The sequence below is a fragment of the Cyprinodon tularosa genome, unplaced genomic scaffold (assembly GCF_016077235.1).
Source record: "Cyprinodon tularosa strain WSP-4 unplaced genomic scaffold, ASM1607723v1 ctg782, whole genome shotgun sequence".
In the NCBI taxonomy this organism is placed as follows: domain Eukaryota; kingdom Metazoa; phylum Chordata; class Actinopteri; order Cyprinodontiformes; family Cyprinodontidae; genus Cyprinodon; species Cyprinodon tularosa.
Genome location: NW_024039543.1, coordinates 77269 through 98453, shown reverse-complemented (window position 1 = coordinate 98453; position 21185 = coordinate 77269). Strand labels below are relative to the sequence as shown.

Sequence of the window (21185 nt, the reverse complement as noted above, 5' to 3'; positions counted from 1 at the left end):
GCTTAGAAAACATGCAAATTGAACCAGAAGAAGAAGGGGTCCACCCCTTAGGAATGGGGGTGGTTCTGGGTTTTTTGTTAGCCTGCCTCTGAAAGCGACAGTTGGTGGCTTGGCTGCCCAGGCGAGATGTTTAGTCCGCTGCATGGGGGGAAGTAGAGACTGACAGTTTTTCAGGAATCTCGTGGGATTCCCGTGCGATGGGAGTCAGTATTAGTAACGATCACGTGATTGGGACGGTACAGGATTAAACATTAACGGGAGCAGACGGGAGCGGGAGCAAACCAATTGTAACAAAAAAAAAACTAGGATCGATGCCAAAAAAAAAATTTAAATAGAAAGAAAAAAAATCCAGTACTGACGCCGCCATTTTGTAGTTTTTTTCCTTGAAGCCTACACTATAATGCGGGTCAAAAAAAACTACACGAGCCAAAAACCAACAGTGCTTCCGCTCTGAGTTTTTCACCCGCGCTCAAAAACAACAATGGAGGGACCAACAGGTAGTGGCGAACTCGACTTTGAAAAGTTTGATTTGCAACGCAAGCTGAATGGTAGTGGTGCAGGAGCGGGAGTCATTCTGAATGGGAGCGGGATGGGAGTGGGAGTAATTTCACCAGGAGTGGGACGGGACAGGATTTAGATTTCTACTCTGGCCCGGGATTGGGACGGGACACAATTTTTTCCTGTGGGAGTGGGACGGGACAGGAGTGAAATCCACTCCTGTGTCAGTCTCTAGGGGGAATCTCTCTTCATATAGAAGGAATCTTGCATCACTTTAACTATGTCTGTTTCCTGAATAAAGTCACTGTTGCCAAACATGGTGCTTTAACTTTTGTTTTCATAAAGATTCTCTGTGTTTGGGTGTGAATTACACTGAAAAAAGTAATGCAACAGTTTTTGGTATTTACTTAATCATATATAGTTACTTTAACACAATTCTTTCATGTTAGCAGGGTAGGACATAAAACAATTGTGTTAAAGTAACTAAATTTGATTAAGTAAATGCCAAAGGGGGTTGAATTCTTTTTTTCAGTGTAGAGACTGACACAGGAGTGGATTTTCACTCCTGTCCCCACAATGGGGAAATTTACTCTCTGCATCTAACCCATCCCTTTGGGGTGGGCGGCCATTGTGCGGCGCCCGGGGAGCAGTGTGGGGTTAAGGGTCTTGCTCAGGGACCCAGAGTGGCAGTCTGTGGGGGTCAGCCGGGTACTTGCAACCTTCTCAGAGCACAAGCACCCTGCTCTAACCCACAAAGCAACACTCCCCTGTCATTAGGCCAGTCATAGCAGTAGTGCTCACCCTGATTTTGCTGGGATATTTTTCCAGTTGACAGTCAGTTGATATTCTGCACTGTCGCCATATGCTTTTGCTAGATAGGAAACATCTTTGCTTTCACTGCTTCATCTTTCAGTCTAAATATGACTGGTTGGGTTGATTTTCATTTGGATATAATTAGATTTTAAATATGAACTCATTTGTCTAAAAAGCTTTAAAAAGCCTAAGGAACTATTGATTAAAACCCCTTTAAAGGATTAAAGCTGCTCCAGACGCCATAAATAACCCTGATAAAGTGTTCTGCTCTGTGTGGGTTAACTAGAACATAATTACAGAGCAGTCTGCGGTTCTATAACTGTTCAGTGAGTAATGGGGCCGGGGGCAGGGAGGGAGTCCTGGGGGTTCTAAGGTTCCCGGTTCCTCCCATCTCTGGGGTTCGGGTTTCACGCGGCTGTCAGTGTGAAGGAACACCCGGACCAACCGCATGTTTCCCGCATGTTCAGGCAGAAGAGACATGTTCCAGTGAGGAAACAACAGAAACAATCCAGTTTCTTTGTTTTATTCCATCCGGCACGCGACTCTCACCGGTACTACTGAGCGACCAATCACAGCGGTGCGCGCGCGCTGCTCCCGCTGCAGCTCGCGCTCAGCAGACAGAGCTTGATCCACAGAGGAGCAGGAATGAAGCAGCTTTTTAACTGGTTTTAATGGTTAAACTGGTTAGGTTAAACATTTTAAGGGGCTCCATTTAACCTGTTCCACCTCCACCAGCCGCTGTTTAATCCAGAGGATGCATAGAGCTGGATTAGACCCTGATATCCAGTAGAACAGAGAGAACTGGGATTATTTAGGGGAAAATCTCCCCGGGCTCTAAGAAAGGAGGATGCTGGTCCTGGTTCTACTGTCCTGGTTCTGGATGCTGATCCAGGGACATAGTTTGGACCATGACAGGTATGTTGGTATTTGTTATTGTCTTTATTCTGCTGGAGTTACTTCTATTTGTGGGTCATCATAACTATGTTAACTTACAAAATTATTTTAAACACGGTTTTATTATTCAAATAGTTATTAATTATAAAGTTATTTCTTCAGCGTCTGCATCAGCCTAACTATGAGTTGTTTCTCTATTGCATCTCTGCAGTTTTATAGCAGTTCATTTAAGTTTTTCTGAAATTTGAAATGTTCTATTTTTTTGAGTCTGTAATTTAAAACATAAAAAACATAAATAATGCAAAAATATTCGAATATATATGCAAGGTTACTAAAACTGAACATTGACCCAAAGGAGGAATTATTTTTCACTTTTTGCTGCAATAATAATAATTTGTTACAGATCCACTCAAACGAGTGAATGAGATTGAATAAAACTACAAATACTTCAGCGGTGGTACCAAGGTGCTACTTTATTGTATCTATCCATCGGTTGTGCTGTTCTTTTTACATCTCTATGCAGGTGATGAAGCCGACTGAAGATGTTTTGTCTTTATCTGGCTTTTATCTCCTCTTTCTTTCATCTTTTCTCCTTTTTCCTGTTCTACTTACATTGCAGTGTCCATAACATCTGTAATACTCCCTGTATTAATTATAATAAAGCAATTTACATGCATAAATCAAGCAGAACACTATAGCGATAGCCATACTGCTCACTTGTGAAAGTAAAATCTGTTGGGCTCTTTTTGGCATCAAGACAATTATTCTTATTGCCAGACAGGACACTGTTAAAAAAACAAAAGAACAACTGAATGGTTATGAATTTTATTTTATTATGATTATTTTAAAATCTTCTTTTCCAAAAAAGCTCAAACTTTAAGTCTTATTAGAGGGAGATCAGCTGTAAACATTGGTTTTAAATTCCTCAACAGATTCATAGTCTGGACTTAATTAAGTTAATCTGACAGGTGGATTCCCACAGCATAATACTGCCGCCGCCATGTTTCATTAAACAGCAGTGTTTTCGTCCCATTAGCTGTTTGCCATATGTTGAACAAAAGGTTCAGTCTTCAGCTTATTTCACCAGACCACCTTCCTCCCCACGGTTCATGGCGAACTACAAATGGCCCTTTTCCCTCAGCTTTCCTTCAGCTGTGGTTTTCTTTCCTGCCTCTCCTGCATAATGGTGGACAGACTCTCCCAGCTGAGCTATAGATCTCTGCAGCTCTGCAGGGTTCTTTACTGTTTCCTTACAGTTTACATCTGCACCACACATTTCAGATATGGATTGTGGAACAAAAAACACAACCTTGCATCATTTATTAAGAAAAATCAGTATGTTGCATAGATTTTGTTGGTTGATTAATAAAAAAAAACAAAAACGTTGAAATATTTTGTATTCTTTGTGTTTTTACTGATTGATAATGTGAAAAAGCTTTGTCAGTGCTGATTTCCAAACAGAAGAGAGGAAAACAAAACAATTTGGGGCTAAGAGGTTGAGGAATTGCTGAAGTGTGACAGAGGGATGGAAAGTATGCAGAGGGAGTGTAAACCGAGGGCGACGCCACCCTCCCTCCCCTCGTCTCCGGCTCCTATCATTCATGTTGGGACAGGCTGGAGGAAACAGGAGATGTCAGGATGCTCCTCTGCCGGTCTGGACTAGCAGAGCTGACATTAACCAAACACTGAGCAGGACGGGACAGCTCTGCAGGCCAGAAACCCAGGAATCACTGCTCACCCTGCAGATATTCCTCCATGTTGGTCCCACACAGGAAATGAACGACTCTCTGCTTGTTTGTTTGTGTTTTAATAATCCAGCTGCAGCAGAAGAAGAAAAGACGGCCCCTAACAGGAAACACAAACATGCTCATTATTAGTTGTGTCTCTGTGTTTGCAGCTGGACCAACCGGGCGGTGTTGTCTGACGGTCTTTGTCGCTATGGGAACAGCGTGGAGTGCTGCTGGGGCTGGAGACGGACGGACTGGGGACGGTGTCAACGTGAGGCCATGATGACACTCTGATTTCAGGAATTATGATCATTTCCTGGGTTTTTATGATCCTCATTTAATCTCCCAATATAACAGCATAATATGAGACTGAGAGGATTTACGAGCCGGGTTAAAAGCTCGGATACGCCCTCTAAATTCTTTATGTCTCTGTTCTAAGCAGCCGGATTTTCTTCTGACGCTTTAAAGTGTTTTTGATCATCAGTTCTACAGAATTTCTGTAGGTTTTTCATGTTATTTTCTTCAAACTTTGGCTGCTTTTTGGCTCTGATTCAGTCCAGTAAATCAGAAACTGAATTAGATTATTAGTAATTAAGGTAGTTAATTGTTTATACAGTCATTTCCATTAAGTCTTGCATGATATTGCTAAAATAAATCAAATAAACATGTTGTATGAGCTCTTAAACTCAAGTTTCTGTTAAGATTGAAATGAAAACAGGCAGGGTCCGATGTTTGGTTTACTAACTGGAGTCCATTGACCCCGTAGCAGCCTGCAGACTGATCAGAGGTCACATAAGGTGGTAGAAGGTTAATTTTAAATGCAAGTCAGAAATAAACCACAGAACAGGGAGTCAGTGCTCCGATAAACAATCACATGATGAGGTTTGGGTTAAATAAAGAGCTGTAGCAGAGGGGATCCTAACCCTAATGCAGGAATGGCCCAAAGTCGGCCCTCGGGGGCTGCTGGCCTAGCCTCGTGAGACCATCCTGATCTCGCAAGCTTTCAAGATTTCACTCACTAATCAGTCTGCAGACTCTCCGTTAAAGAAAATTTGGAGCCGTTCACCAAACGAAAGTCCAATCAGCGTTGGCTTTGAGGCGGGTTGAGGTGTGACGCAACAAGAAGCGCGACAGTTCAGTCTAAAGAACATGGCGGCTTCAGCCGATGAAACTAGCGTTAGCGTGGCTATCGAGCAAGTTTTATCAGAATTACAGAGTATTTCTTCACTGAAAGAAGAGCAAAACACTGCTCTGGAGGCTTTTCTCAGAGGAAAAGATGTTTTTGCTCTTCTCCCGACTGGTTTTGCCAAGAGTTTGATCTATCAATTGGCTCCTCTTCGTCGTCGCTCTGTTAGTACGTCATATGCTTCATTGATCTGATTGGTTTATTTGGCCCGTCTATCACCAACATAGGCCAATCAGCTAACCAGTATTTTCGCCCCTTCCCAAAATTACTTCAACGGAAGGTTTCCAGATGGATATGCGGAGCAAATCCATCTGGCGGAGTCAGGTTACTGCTGGCCTGCAGATTTTGGAGGTTTCCCAGCTTCAGCACAGCAGTTTCCATTGATAGATGATAATCCGTGTATGGTTCGTTCTTTGGTTTTTTCGTTTCAAAACAAAAACAAAACAAGCATGTGGTTTTTCCGTTTTTAAAACCTAAATCGAAAAAATGAAAAATCGCATTAATAGAAAATAAACAGCGTTTGAGTTTTGTCTGCCATCTAAATGAAAATTTAGATGAACAGTTTTGAAAACTTCGGTTTTCATTCTTTTCCTGCTTTGTGTGTAAACTTTCACGGTTGCTATGCAACAGAGCATACAGCGGTAAAACCCGCTGAAGGGTGGACCTGTTCGAATTCACAGCTAAAACACTTCTGGTCTCCTTATTTTCACGGACTTGGAAGGATCCAGTCTAGGTAGACCGCGTCCTTGGAGGATGCAGCCCAGGATTTCGAACAGAGCCAAACGTTTCCATTTTGGTAGTGCTAACTGAAAAAGTTCTTCTTCTTGTGGATTGTAATGGCGGTTGGCAAGAAATTTAAGGCGTACATTACCGCCACCTACTGGTAACTTAAAATATTTTGTGTTGGGAGTTCAGGTCTTCATTTCCGGTTCTGCCATAAGGTCCGTTGAATTAACAACAAAATAAAAGTTTGTCTTTGGTTTAACTATTGCAGTTAAAAAAAATCCCAAAACGTACCCTTTTGTACTGTTTTTCATTTTTGCAAATGCTGTTTTTTTAAATTTCGTTTAAAAACGGAAAAACAAAAAAACCACATGCTTGTTTTGTTTTTTCGTTTTTGTTTTAAAACGAAAAAAACCTAAGAACGAACCGTACACGATGATTAACAGGATTTTTCTAAACTGCAATCATCAGAATCAGCCATGCTGAAGCAGAGAAACCTCTGAAACCTGCAGGACAGCGCCCCCCGAGGGCCGACACTAGGTTAGCCTGCTATAAACATAATAACTCTGGGAGCTGATCAAAGATTTAGTGGCCCTACTTATTTGAACCTTTAAAAAGAAGCCTGAAAGGCTCAAATTTTTCTTTTTTATTATTGAATAAAGAATAAAGTGGGATTAACCCCAGATTATTCTTCTCTGACTCTTTAAAAGAGGTCCTCAAAGTACCTCTGTATACTGCGCCCTCAACATATCTCAACAAGTCCTTCACAAGTCTTTGGAAGTCAAGATGCACCAATCTATGGGCCACTATAATCCAGGATTCCCTCTAATTGGTGATTAACAGATCTAATCTTGACAAATCTGATCTTTTTTTTTCCTGTTCACATAAATGCAGCACATCTGAAATCTCCCACTTTCCATTGGTCTTTAAACCTATCAGCAGACACCCTTGTCTTTGCCGCACCTTTTCATGTAACAGATAGAGGTTAAGGACGAACACGCTGATGCATTGATGGGGGATTATCTTGTAATCCCTTCATTTTTCTGTTGGAATCCAAGCGTTGAGCCTCACTCTAGAAAGCTGCAGCTCATTTTACCTTTTATAGTCAAACAATGTAACATTTAACAGTGGAATAAAAACTGTGCGTGGGTGTTTTTCACACCTCCACTCTTAAAACCGGTAGGAAAAACAACAGGATTAAGTCATCTCTATGTCAGTACGCATGATGTAAGCACCAAATGTATGTTTCTGGGTCAGTTGGACCACAGTGGTCGACACATAGTGCTCTGGTTTGTTTAAAGTGCTTTAAAAGAACAGGAAACACCTTAAAGAAAGAAGAATATTAATCCTTACCAGTTTTATCATTGTGTTGGTCATAATGAAGAATTGTTATTCTGGAAGTAAAGAAAAAATAATCTCAGTCAGTGAAACAAACTAGTTGCTACTTCTTTTCTTTCATCTGGCTGTTTTCTTTCTGCTGTTAGGCTCAGCATTACAGATAACAAAGAAAAGAAAACTTTGAGAGGCTGGTCCTCTCTATTTAATAAAATAAAACAATCTTAGGTTTAATCTTTGACAGATATATAAAGGTTGGTTAAAATGATCACATTCCTTTACCCATAGGTAAATCTGAGTGTCATCAGCATAATGTTTACCTTTTTGAAGCTAAAGCTCTGCGGGATCCTGATTATTAAACAGTATTAATTTACTTGGGTTAGGAATTAAATTCAGTTTATTTCTATAGCTCCAATCCACAACACATGTCATCTCAAGGCACTTTCCAGTTCACCAGATCATCCAGTCAGATTGATTCAAAGTTTTCTATCTAACGAAAACCAGTTGATTGCATCAATTCATTGATTCGAAGACAATCCCTCACATTAAGCATGCTTGTAGCGACAGTGGAGAGGAAAAACTCCCTTTTAACAGGAAGAAACCTCCAGCAGAACCAGGCTCAGTGTGAGCGGCCATCTGCTGAGGCCGACTGGGGTAATGAGAAGAAGGCACAGTTTGACTCTCAGAGAGTTTCACCTGCAAACAGGTGATTCCCAAAGAGATGCTAGCTAAACTCTTCTCATTGGACGATCAGCTGAACTACAATACATCTGTTCAGTTAAAGATTATCTGCTTGGATCTTAATTTCCTTATTGAAAATAACACTTTGTCATGTTCCAAAATGAAAACTGCAATTATAACATCTATGAAAATCAACCCACATCATTCCGAATATTGTCTGGGTCTCATATAGCTAGTTCCTATCCATCTTGTTAGCCAATTAGGAAAGTTAAGGCTCACTTTAATCCTGCTTATTTGTACTTAAGGTGGACTTAATACAGATCAGGGCTGGGCAATATGGCTTAAAATGAACTCTATGAGTTTTCATCCCAAAACTGATTCATTGATTTCATTTCAGTGTTATGATAAATGACAAAAAAATTAATAAAGTTGATTATTATCAAGTCCTAACACAGGAATCCACATCAAACTCGGCTTCTATAACAGCGTCCTCGGAGTCAAACAGTGAAATATTGGGCGGAAATATTCTGCTTGGCAGGAAATGGTCTCAATATAAATATTTTTTTTTTATATTGCAAAAGAATATTCAACAACAAAGGGTTTTACAGAACAGAACCATTATTTTTTTGTCACTCAAATGTTTTTTTGCTTTTGCATAAGAGAAAAGGAACAAGGGTGTCAGTGATATATATCTTAGGTAAGAGCAGTTCGGCAATGGTGAATAGACTCAGTCTCCCATGGTGGCTCTGCTGTAGGGTCGATATGTTGTCCATTTGTCCCATTTGGTATCAAACTCGACTTGTAAAGTTTTTTTTTTTAAATGTAACATTAAGCTAAGTGATGCAGGAAGTTACTATACACTATAAAATCTCAAATGTCCCTTTTATCGACACTGTTCAGCGCGTCCATACACAAAAACATGGCATCCTACCAACTATTACATTAAGCCCTATCCGCCTGTTAAGATCCCAGGTTTTACCTGCTGTAATGTGCAGCTCTGGCTCTTAGTTTCAGCTCTGTTCATTTGCTCTGATAAACAGTGAACTTGCCAAAATCAGAAAAAGCGCTTTATGTTCCAGTTAGACCACCTGCAGAGATTAGGAGGTCTTCTTGCTGTGCGGTAGACAAACGCGCCGAGACGAGGGAGACCGCCTGTCAACACAAACCCATACAAACCGCATGTTGTCTGACGGATTATTTATGTGAAACCGGCAGCTGCTTGGAAACGCGTCCTGAGCCTGAAGGATCTGTTTGGGTTTTACTGTTAATGAGCTAAAACGTGTCGAACATGAACGGCTTCCAGGAGGATTAGATGCTGCTCTGAAAGCTGATCCTGAGTCAGTCGCTTTTACATGTTCATACACGATGAACCCCTCACTTTTTTTACATTAACCCCCCCCCCCCCCCCCCCCCCCCCCTCTCTGTGTGTGTAGCTGACTGTACGCAGGGCTGTAAACACGGAGACTGCGTTGGACCGGACAGATGCAAATGTCGCCCTGGATACACCGGCAAAGCCTGTAACCAAGGTAACCTAGAGTTTCCATGTAGATGTGAAGAACTGGGTGCTACTCTGGACATCTGGATCCAGAAGATCTTTATGTGGGTCTCAAGGAGAGAGCATTCTTGCTGTGTTTTCATATTATAAGAGTCGACAGACGCATTCTTGTGATGCTTGGTTGACCTTTGAGGGCGTGTCTTACCTGAACCCCTCAAAAAGAAAAAAACGCACAGAGACATAAACGCCTCTCTAATCTAAGATCAGCTCCAGCTCACTCACTCCACCCACTGATACACACCAAACCCACAGCATCACTGATTAGAGGCTTCATTCTGACTCATATCCTGACTTTGAACAGCAACTGGCCGCTACCTCACACCCTGGCAGGGTGTAACGTAACACCCATGTTTGGGAGGGCGCTCAGGGACACGATGCAGTCACTGGTTTAACCATCTGAGGACCCTGGTTAAAACACCAAGCATCCTCTGAACACTCAATGTGTCTCTCTTTATACAAACTGCTCTTATTTTTGTCTCTTTTTGAGTCTCTGAGGACCTTAAGGTCCCCACAGGAATAGTAATACATGCAGACACACACTGAAAGCTCTCCTGCTCAATAAGTGGCCTGGAGGTCAGAGGTTAATCCAACAAACCGACGTCAGGAATGAAAAGAGAAGATGAGGAGCTCTCGGGTTAATGTTTGACCTTTGACCCCCTTCCTCTGCTTATGTGTGCGTTTCAGACCTGAACGAGTGCGGCGTGAAGCCTCGGCCCTGCAAGCACCGCTGCATGAACACGCCGGGCAGCTACAAGTGTTACTGTCTGGACGGATACGCTCTGCAGCCCGACGGCAGCTGCAGGAGTCAGAAACTCTTCCCTCTCTTCTTGTTTGCAGATTATTTTCCACATACCTGATTCCCACATATCTGATTTAAGATCTTCTCCTCCAGATGTCAGAACCTGTTACCATGCCAACTGTCAGTACGGCTGTGAGGTGATGAAAGGCGAGGTGCGGTGTACCTGTCCGTCTCCGGGGTTACGGCTGGGCCCAGACAGACGCTCCTGTGTCGGTCAGTCTCTGGTCCTGAGCTCAGTAAACCTTTCTGTTGTTGTTTCATCATGGCTGACTTCGCCTCTCTGCAGATATTGACGAATGTTCTCAGGGAGGTGGAGTGTGTCCCCGTCGCAGGAAGTGCTACAACACGTTCGGGAGCTTCTTCTGTAAATGTCACCTGGGCTTCAAGCTGATGTACATCAACGGGCGCTACGCCTGCGTCGGTGAGGCTGCATGGCTGGGTTACAGTAACGGGTGGGATCCAGATTATATTTGGACTTTATTCTGAAGGACTTTCATCTAAGTGTTGGTGAAGTCATCCAGGTCATAGTCTTTCCAAAAAAGTTTAAATAAGTAAAAAAAAAAAAACCACTGGACTTTATTTTCCAAGTTTGAAGATGTTTTGCTTGTCATCCAGAAAAAGCTTCCTGGATGGGAAGCGAAGCATCTTCAAACTTGGAAAACAAAGTCCAGTGGATTGTCTTTTCACTTTTTTTTTTTACTTTTTTGTAATGACTGTCCTCTAAAAGTAGAAATACCTCTAAATTTTTTAACATTTGATCAGACTACAGCTGCAAATTGAATAAATTTCATTTAGATCTGAAGGGACATAGGAGCACAAAGCAGTGATAGCAACACATCATTTTCAAATTAAACTCAGTAGATCCAACTGTCCTCAGCAATCACTTTCATGGTAATAAGAATTCTTCTCTCTGTTACTTATTCTGAGTCCAAACTCAAATGTTCTGTTTCTGGCCCCAGATGTTTGACCAGGAACATTAGAGAAGACAAAGAAAAACAGCAGGCAGCTATCCTTAAACACCTTCCTTACCATTAAAACATGGTGGTGCTGGCATCATGCTGTGGGAAGGCTTGGAAAACCTGGTAGAAGTAGAAAGCCTTAGACAGGGGTAAAGGTTCTCCTTCCAGCAGGACAAATGGCCCAAAATCAGGCAGAGATATGATGGTTTATATTTAACTAGTGTTAGAATGGCCTAGTCAAAGGCCAGACCCAAGTCCAACTGAAAGGGTTTGGTTAGAAGCCTCAGCAGATGGCTGCTCACACTGAGCCTGGTTCTCCTGGAGGTTTCTTCCTGTTAAAAGGGAGATTTTCCTCTCCACTGTCGCTAGAACCAGGCTTAGTGTGAGGAATTGCCTTCGAGTCAAAGAGTCAGTGCAATCAACTGGTTTTCCTTAGATGGAAAACTTTGAATCAGTTTCACAGTGTCACCTGGCTGAATTGTATCTTTAAAGTGTCTTGAGATGAAATGTGTTGCGAATTGGAGCTATATAAAAAAACTGAATTGAATTGAAGACTTTTAATTTGACACTCTCTCGTTCGACCGAGCCTGAGGTTTTTTACAAAGAAAATTTTCAGATTGTAGATCCAGAGCAGGTAGATTCTAACCCAACATACCTGCAGCTCTAAACAATCTGGTCAGTGAGATGAACACAGAATCTTAAATTTGTCCTCACTTCCTGTTGGTCTGTCAGATAAAACCCAACAAATGAAATTAAACTTTAGGAGTGTGAATAGGTCGCAAAAAACGTTAGCATGGTGTCGCAGACGCTTTTGAAAGCAGCTCGTCTTTGACCGTCAGGTTCAGCCTATTGTCCCGGGACGACATCATGTGGGCTGTTTTCTGCCTTGTTTACATTCCAGCGGTCCTTCTGTTGGCCTGATGGTTAAACAAACTGCAGCTTGTGCTGAAATCCATCACAGGGCGCAGAGAATCAGAGCTGCTGGTGTACAGCTTAGCAATAATACCTTCGTTTTATTAGGAGATCAGCGGAGCCGTCACAATAGAGCTCATTAATGTTAAAGCTTTATGTAAAATATATATTAAATATTTTAAGGAAATATTCGCTTTACAGAAGATGATCTATTTTCCTCTGAATCTAAACTGTTGCCTCATGGATAACTTTTCTAATAAGGAACAAATAAAAGCTCCATCTCAATCTTAATCTGCTAATTTCATCTATTTTTACTGTATCTGTCAGTGACATAAAGTAATTACGGTAATGTAAAAGAGGAAAGTACACCCTCTGAAGATCTACTGTAGAAAGGATCTGGTATTTTTCTATGTTATAATTTTATTAACAATAATAATCAATTGAATCAGGATTTAAATGCTAATGAATAATTAAGCACAGCTTAAAACATCTAGATATCGACAAAGTAGCAAAGCTCTACAAACTACAGTTTATAGCTTACTAGGGTGAGCTTTCTGTTTAGCAGAGGTCTAAGATAGATTTTGACAGGGTTGAAAATAAATAATTGAACTTTATTGATCTCACATTGGAGAAATTCACTCTCTGCATTTAACTCATCCCAATGGGGAGCAGTGGGCTGTCATTATGCGGCGCCCAGGGAGCAGTGTGGGGTTAAGGGTCTTGCTCAGGGACTCAGAGTGGAGGCTGTGGGGATCGAACCGGGTACTTTCAACCTTCTCAGAGCTTCTAACATTTAAAATCAATGTTTTCAAGGATTTTATTTTAGATTTTTCAGGTGACTTTAAAGCATAAAAAAACAAAAAAAAACAAAAGCAGATATTTAGTTTGAAGTCCTTGTTTCTTGCAGACGTTAAATAGAAGCTGACTTTCTGTTTCTGTGTCACATAGATCTATCAGCTGATTGATTCCCTCTGAAGTCCAAATTTTGATCCCATTTATTTTATTTCAGAAGGAAAAACAAATTAGGATTGAAAACCTGTTAACAACAGTTAGAAAAACAATGATTAGATAGGATTAAATGAGCTTTTAGTTAATCATACTCGTCTTCCTCTTCTTCCGGGACCGGGTCGCAGGGGCAGCATTCTCAGCAGGGACTTCCAGACTTCCCTTTTCCCAGACACCTCCTCCAGCTCTGCTGGGGGAAGCCTGAGGTGTTACCGGGTCATCTGAGAGATATAGTGCCTCCAGCATGTCCTAGTGGGACATCCTCTCCTGGTGGGACTAGTCTGAAAAAACCTCCCTTGGGAGGTGTTCAGGGGGCATCTGAAAAAGATGTCTAAGCCTCCTCAGCTGAATCTGGATGTGGAGGAAGTGCAGCTCTACTCCAAGTCTCTCCTTAAGCTCCTCCCCCTCCCTCTAAGGTAGACCCAGCCACCCTGCAGAGAAAGACCATTTCAGCTACTTGTATCCAGGATCTCATTCTTTCAGGGATCCAGATTAATGCCCATAGCTGAGGGTAAGAACGTAGTCTGACCGGTAAATTTAGAGCTTTGCCTTTTCTCTCAGCTCTCTCTTCACCACAACAAACCAGTGCCACATCTGCATTATAGCATCAGCCACACCGATCTATCGATCTCCTGCTCTATTCTCCCCTCATTAATGAACAGGAGCCCAAAATACTTGAACTCCTCCACTTGAAGCAGGAACTCTCCTCCAACCTGCAGGGTACCCACCACCTCTTCCCAGTTGCGTACCATGGCCTCTGACTTGGAGTAGCTGATTCTTATCCTTTCCAGGTCTGACTTGTCTGTGAACAGCCCTGGTAAATCCTGTAGGTCTTGACAGGAGGGACCCATCAGGACCATATAATCTGTGAAAAGCAAGGATGAGATCTTATCTTTTCGGGGAAGACACAGACAGGATTTCCTCTCTGGCCCTTGGCCACTAAATAATTAACAATGATCTAAAAAAGCAGCTTTTAAATAGTAATCTACCTGAAACCTCCACCATATTCTTCCCTGTAGAGTATTTGATTTGTGATCACATGGTTATGATGATGATATAGAGTAACCTGGTCAGTGATTGTTTCTCTTTTTCTAACCAGATAAGGACACTCGACCTTTCTGCTCCCTGAATCCTTCCTCACCTAAGTGCAAATGTAAAGATGGAAGATGCAAAGGTAACAACACCTCATCACAAACACCAGCTCTACTCACCTATAAGGGACTGTCCTACTGTCTGTCTGTCTCTCTGTCTGTCGGTCTTTCTGTCTGTCTGTCTCTCTCTCTGTCTGTCTGTCTGTCAGTCACACAAGCACTACATAGAATTTACATATATGTTGGCATATGGATGAGGATCTGAAGAATATCACATAGTCAGATGAAACCAAAACTGAACTTTTTTACATAAACTCATGATGTTTGATGAAAGAAAAGCCGAGTTGCATCTTAAGCGCACCATACTGTGAAGCATGGAGGTGGAAATCTCATGCTTTGGTGCTTTTTTATTTTGTAAAAGGGGCTTAGACAACTAATTGGTTTAAAGGAAGAATGAAGGGGCAATGTATGTTGAGAATGAAGTTGGCTGAGTTTTCTCAGGGGTCTGCTTCTGTCTCCTTGAACCCCAGTCGGCCTCAGCAGATTGCCGCTAACACTGAGCCTGGTTCTGCTGGAGGTTTCTTCCTGTTAAAAGGGAGTGTTTCCTCTCCACTGTCGCTACAAGCATGCTTATTGCCTTCGAGTCAATGAGTCGATGCAATCAGCTGCTTTTCCTTAGATGAAATAACTTTGTACCAACCTTCTGCTTGAATTGTTGCTGTAAAGTGCCTTGATATGACATGCATTTTGAATTGGCGCTATATTGATAAATCTAAATTGAATTGAATCCATTATGATAATGACCCCACAGGCAATGAAGGGCTGGTTCTCTTAAACGCATTTCAAAATCCTGGAATCGGCTTGCCAGTCTCCAGACATTAACCCAATAGATACGTTCAGTATTGAGTTTAAAGACCATTTTGTCAGTGACAGCTTAAAAAAACAGCACACCTTTAGAGGAGATGGGCCAAAATACCAGCTACAGTGTGTGCAAACCGGTAAAAACTTACAGGAAACAGTCATTGTCAACAAAGTTATAATACAAAGGATTGAGTTGAACTCCTGTGAGTGACCACTATATGTACTTTCCACCAATATTTACAAATGATACAAATGATTTATTTTCCCATTTTGTCTCTCATAGTTGAATTGAACATATAATAAAAATTAGAGTTCTATCTTATCTTTCTAAGTAGAAGAACTGGCCCAATTTGTGGTTTACATTAGGCAGCATGGGTGGGGTCCTGATCAGAACCAAATCATTGTTCTCAATAATGTTTTTATGGAAACAACCGCGGTGACATAAAAATAAAGATGTAAACAAAACACTCCAGCCATCATCAATCAGAGTTAATCTGAATTATCATTTGGAATATTTATTTCCACAGATAACAAATGAACACAGAAGCAATAATCCCTACTAACATATTTGATTTTCTTTTCTAGGGCTCCTCACCGTAATGCTAGAGCCACACAGACCCCAGACTACAACCCTCATCACTACCACTGCCACAACATCCACGATTCCTGCCATCACTACAACCACAGCTACAACCACTGCAACTATACCTACAACCACAACTATACCTACAACCACATCTATACCTACAACCACATTAACTATACCTACAACCACAATTATACCTACAACCACATTGACTATACCTACAACCACAACTATACCTACAACCACCACAACTATACCTACAACCACCACAACTATACCTACAACCACAACTATTCCTACAACCACATCAACTATACCTACAACCACAACTATTCCTACAACCACATCAACTATACCTACAACCACTCCTACAACCACTCCTACAACCATACCTACTACTACGCTTACAACCACTACCACCATACCTACAACCACCGCCACTCCTACTGCTACTTCTACCACTGTCTCATCTACAGCTTATCAAACAACCACTTCTTTGTCATCCACTGCCATTGCAACAACCTCTCTAGCTCCCACTACTGTTGCTATGACAACTACATCCCGAACAACACCCCCTGAAACAACTATCCCTACAACCACAAGAACAGAAACACCAGCTGTTACCACACCTGCTCCAACTACTGCAACCTCTGCTGCGCCTACTACTGAGCCTACGGTTGCCATAGTGACTACGCCGCCGCCCACCACCTCCTTGGTGACAACGACGTTGAACAACAGGATCAACAAGGATGTAACGCAGAGACAGAGAGGAGACGTTCACAGTGAGGACAAGCTCAAGGAGTTTATAGAATGATGAGAAAATGTTTTAGCAGTTGGCTAATTTCTGGTTTCTATTTTCACAGTAAAGGATTAACAACTTATTTAAATATCAAATATGGTCAAAGCTAGTTGTAAATTTTGTATAGATATCTAACGGTTGGTAATTAAGTGAGTTTTCGTAGATGGTCATCACCGGTTAATAAATGTTGGGTTTATGCTTATGCTTCAGTACCTCGGCATCCGGGGCACAACCAGGTCTGGGAGTTTGACATTGAGCTGGGAAACACAGCCGAGGACGCTCGCGATGATCCTGGTAGGTGCTCCTTTTTTAACTAAAGCTCTGTTTCTCAAGGGAAACCAGGGAGTTAGTGGTTGAGGGTTGGGCAGACTGAACCAAATGTTTAATAAAATAAAACAAATTTTAGGTTAGGAAATCTCTCACCTTCCAGCTGTAACTTCATTAATCTCCAGTCATTGCTGTGCAGCAGATTCAGCAGTAGGGGGCGCAACTAAAACAGGTTTAACATACTGTGTAAACATATGAGGAAGAGTTAATTTTTTGTCACAATTACACAGACTGTGAGGTCAGAATGAGCTTTGTGAGCTGCAATGTCAACTATATGGTGGAACTGAGTCTGAACTAGGGATTAAATGGTTTATGAAAACCGTCCGAACCGTTCGGTTCGACTGTCTCGGTTCGATTCGCGTGTGTTGCGTTCGGTTCATGCGCTGCTCCTTTTTCTCATAGGCGAAGCGTTTACACTCCAGAGCAGAAGGTGGCGGTACTGTGACCAAAGCCAACCACAAGTAGTAAACAAGAAGAAGAAGCGAAGCAGCGTAGCCGGGTGTAGCAGGGAAAAAAATCAGTTGTTTTGGAGAATTGTGTGGGTATGGCGAGTGGGAAAGAACAGGAGTTGGAAGACGCGCCAGCAGCACTTTATAGGTCTGCTGTATGGGACCACTTTGCATTTAGAGTGACCTACGATGACGACGGAAAGAAAGTTGTGGATAAAAGTGCAACAGTGTGCAAGCATTGTGCAACACATGTTATACTATACAAGACATAATAGATTTTCCTTAACAATCAACATATACCGAACCAAACCGAAAACTGTGACCACGAAACTGTGAACCGAAGTGAACCGTGGATTTTGTGAACCGTTCCACCCCTAGTAAGGAGTCAAACCAAGCAAGGAAAGCTCTACATGAAATGCCTGAAATTTGTGTATGTCACTTTCCACACAAATATTGTGACCTTTGAAAAACAAAATTGGTGCAAAAGCAGTCCCTTATGTCAACTCTGACCAATTATTAACTCTGTTTGAAGCCAACTTTAGGAAAAAAGCAATCCGAACAATTTATCATGGGTCTGAGATATCATAGTCAGCGCAAAGCACATCTCTGTCTGCTATCTTATATGGTGGAGTTAATATAACACACGTATTTCTGCCTTTGTTAAACGTTGCTTTTTTGCTTTGCATTAACTATCTATCTAGTTAAATGGTGGTGCTCAAAAGGGCCAAGTATGAGTTGGAGCCTTCTATGTAAACTTTGAGGTACAATTGTGATCTACGAAGAAAATTTGCTTGGTGTTGTCTGTACCGTCATTTTTTTGTGGGGTACACCATTTTTGGATGTTATTTGTATTTATATTTTCACTGTGGATCTTATGTAACTTTTTAGAAATTAGTCCCCTGTTCTCCTCCAGGAACTAGAGACAAAAAGGAACAAATGGGCTAAAATACGAATGTTTTTGATTTTCTGTAGATGTTGGTGAGCTCCACTGCAGCTTTGATCATGGACTCTGTGACTGGATCTCGGACAGAGAGGGAGACCTGCACTGGGAAACTGTGGGTAGTTCTGCAGGTAATAACACCATGGTGCCAACAGAACCCCCCCCCCCCCCCCCCAGAAAGCATTAAAGTCTCTTTAAACTTTAAACTCAGTCTGATTATGTTTAATATCCTAGGTGGGCGGTACCTGTCTGTCGCTGACCTAAAGCCTGGGCAAAGGAGCATCCGAGGAGCTCGACTGGCCACCCAGATACTCCCTCTGTGGAACCAGGGGGACATGTGTTTCTCCTTCTCCCATTGGCTGACGGGGCATCATCTCGGCGTGCTGCAGCTCTTTATCCGCAAAAAAGGAGCAGACCAAAGGTACCACAGCTATAACCTATAACAAATGTGATGCCTCTGAAGTTTGCTCCATGAAAGCTAGCTTCTGATTGGCTCTTCCAGGTATGGCGCCGCCGTTTGGAGCAGGACAGGTAGACACGGGTGGAGACAGACGCAGGTCACCTTAGAGGCGCATTCTGTGGATAAAGTAAGTTATGATGATTGTGATGTAAAGATGATAAAGCTGGTGATGAAGATCGTGATGATGACAGAAATTATAATAATGATGAAAATTATATTTATAAAAATGATCATGGTAATAATTTTAATGGTGATGATTATCATTTAGATAATTCTAATGATGTTAAAGAAAATACATATTATTTTGGGTACTGATGATAAAAATGATGATGAAGATCATGATAATAATGATGATTATTATGATAGGAAAGATAATAATTTAATAGTAATTCTGCTGATACAGATTAGGACGGATATGGTCATTTTTGGTGGAGATGTAATGATGATGATTCAGGTGATCATTATGATTAAGATAATTGTGATAAATCTACTAAAAATGATTCTACAGTAATGGTGATTTAACATGGCAACAATGATGATGATGATAATGATTGTGATGTCAACAATGATGGATAGAAAACAAGAAAAATTAGATAATTGAGCTTAAGGTGATGATGATGATCATGATGATTATGATGATGATGATGACACAAACGAAGAGGATAATGATTTGATGTCCACATGATGGGGAGAAATGATTATAGTAATGATGATGATTCTCATTTTGATGACTGATGATGGTGGAGACTAAACTGACTCCGCCAGATGGATTTGCTCCGCATATCCATCTGGAAACCTTCCGTTGAAGTAATTTTGGGAAGGGGAGAAAATACTGGTTAGCTGATTGGCCTATGTTGGTGATAGACGGGCCAAATAAACCAATCAGATCAACGAAGCATATGACGTACTAACAGAGCGACGACGAAGAGGAGCCAATTGATGGATCAAACTCTTGCCGAAACCAGTCGGGAGAAGAGCAAAAACATCTTTTCCTCTGAGAAAAGCCTCCAGAGCAGTGTTTTGCTCTTCTTTCAGTGAAGAAATACTCTGTAATTCCGATAAAGCTTGCTCGATAGCCACGCTAACGCTAGTTTTATCGGCTGAAGCCGCCACGTTCTTTAGACTGAAGTGTCGCGCTTCTCGTTGCGTCACACCTCAACCCGCCTCAAAGCCAACACTGATTGGACATTCGTTTGGTGAACGGCTCCAAATTTTCTTTAACGGAGAGTCTCCAGACTGATTAGTGAGTGAAATCTTGAAAGCTCGCGAGATCAGGATGGTCTCACGAGGCTAGGTGGAATGATGATAACTCTAATTATCAAAGATGCTATTAATTCTGATAATAATTATAACTCTGATGTTATGATGATGATGTGTGCAGGTGCTGTTAAAGGCCGAGCGAAGGAATGGACGACGAGGGCAGATCGCGGTTGATGATGTTACACTGAGACAAGGGGCGTGTCGATGACATCATAGGAGACCCCTCATTTAAAGGACCATTCTGATGAATTTAGCAGCTGCAGCTGAACTTCAGACTGCTGCTGGCTTCATGTAGATCTTCTGATATTTGGAACCAGGAACGTTTCCTCCCTTCCTCTGGTTTTCTCCAAGTCTCTGCCTTGAAATATGTTGGACTCATCTTGTGCCAACTGCCGTTTTGTTTGGTTTGTTTACTTCGTTAGAGCGTAAAAGCTGATTATTTCTCAACTCTTACCATGTTGCTGTTAAAACCAGAACGTTCTGCTCTGACTTTGGTGAATGAATTTTTCATCAGAACAAGCAACAAGACAGCAGATCTGAAAGGAAAGAAGGACACAACAATGAACACAAACAGCAACTGTTGGCCATCTGTTACCACGGTAACTAATGACTGAAACCTTACCTGCTAAGTAGGTAAGATTTACAGGTTAATTGAAGCACTTCTCTTCTAGTATCCTTTATCTGAGAGTAATCTTCATCAGCAAAACTGAAGCTTCCCTTAAAACAGACTAATCACAAACTGAACATATGTAATTTTCTTTAAAAAAACAAACAAAAAATACTACCAAACAATAAAAGATCTTTAGCATTAATCCATCAGATTCAAAGGCTCAGAGCTCCTGATATAAAACCATCTCTGTGTGTCTCAGCGGGGTTATTCATGTCCCGCAGAGCTCTCATTATGCACTGTTTATACTCACCAATAACTAATTTACATTGACTGTCATTATAAAGCTTGGATACATATAGAAGGGCAGAGCACATGTCGACTCATTGAACTTCACTAAAGAGTGAAAGCAATTGATTCACATGGGCCGATTCCAGATTGGTCGTTCCCAACGTGTTTCCAAATTGGTTGAATATTTTCCGTCTAAGGAAAACCAGCGGATTGCATCCAGTCATTGCCTTTATAGGATTCATTCCTTCTAGACTTAATTTGCATTGTGTTGTTGACTCTGCAGAAATCCCTCACACCGAGCATACACTAGGCAACAGTAGGGAGGAAAAATGACCTTTATCAGGAAGAAACCTCCATTAGATCAAACCAGATTATTATCCCTGTAAATTCATTGGATTAATAGGAGCTCATTGATGTTGATCTATTT

General features: G+C 41.5%; 1 protein-coding gene across 1 annotated transcript; it reads left to right on the top strand.

The window, feature by feature from the left end:
• Positions 1-1887: 1887 nt before the first annotated feature.
• On the top strand, positions 1888-20334 carry LOC119773773 (nephronectin). Its single transcript, XM_038270907.1, has 13 exons — positions 1888-2226; positions 4103-4203; positions 9291-9383; positions 10097-10216; positions 10305-10424; positions 10498-10632; positions 14187-14261; positions 15625-16407; positions 16635-16718; positions 18173-18271; positions 18375-18561; positions 18643-18727; positions 19982-20334. The coding sequence occupies exons 1-13, from the start codon at positions 2159-2161 to the stop codon at positions 20066-20068; spliced, it is 2037 nt and encodes a 678-aa protein (XP_038126835.1). The 5' UTR covers positions 1888-2158; the 3' UTR covers positions 20069-20334.
• The last annotated feature ends 851 nt before the right edge of the window (positions 20335-21185 follow it).

Bases quoted from the DNA above. Each gene is read 5' to 3' on its own strand.
- LOC119773773 (XM_038270907.1), top strand. From the start codon at position 2,159: ATGCTGGTCCTGGTTCTACTGTCCTGGTTCTGGATGCTGATCCAGGGA. The intron at 10,217-10,304 runs GTCAGAAACTCT...CTTCTCCTCCAG, and splicing joins GCCCGACGGCAGCTGCAGGA to ATGTCAGAACCTGTTACCAT. The intron at 10,633-14,186 runs GTGAGGCTGCAT...TTTTCTAACCAG, and splicing joins CGGGCGCTACGCCTGCGTCG to ATAAGGACACTCGACCTTTC.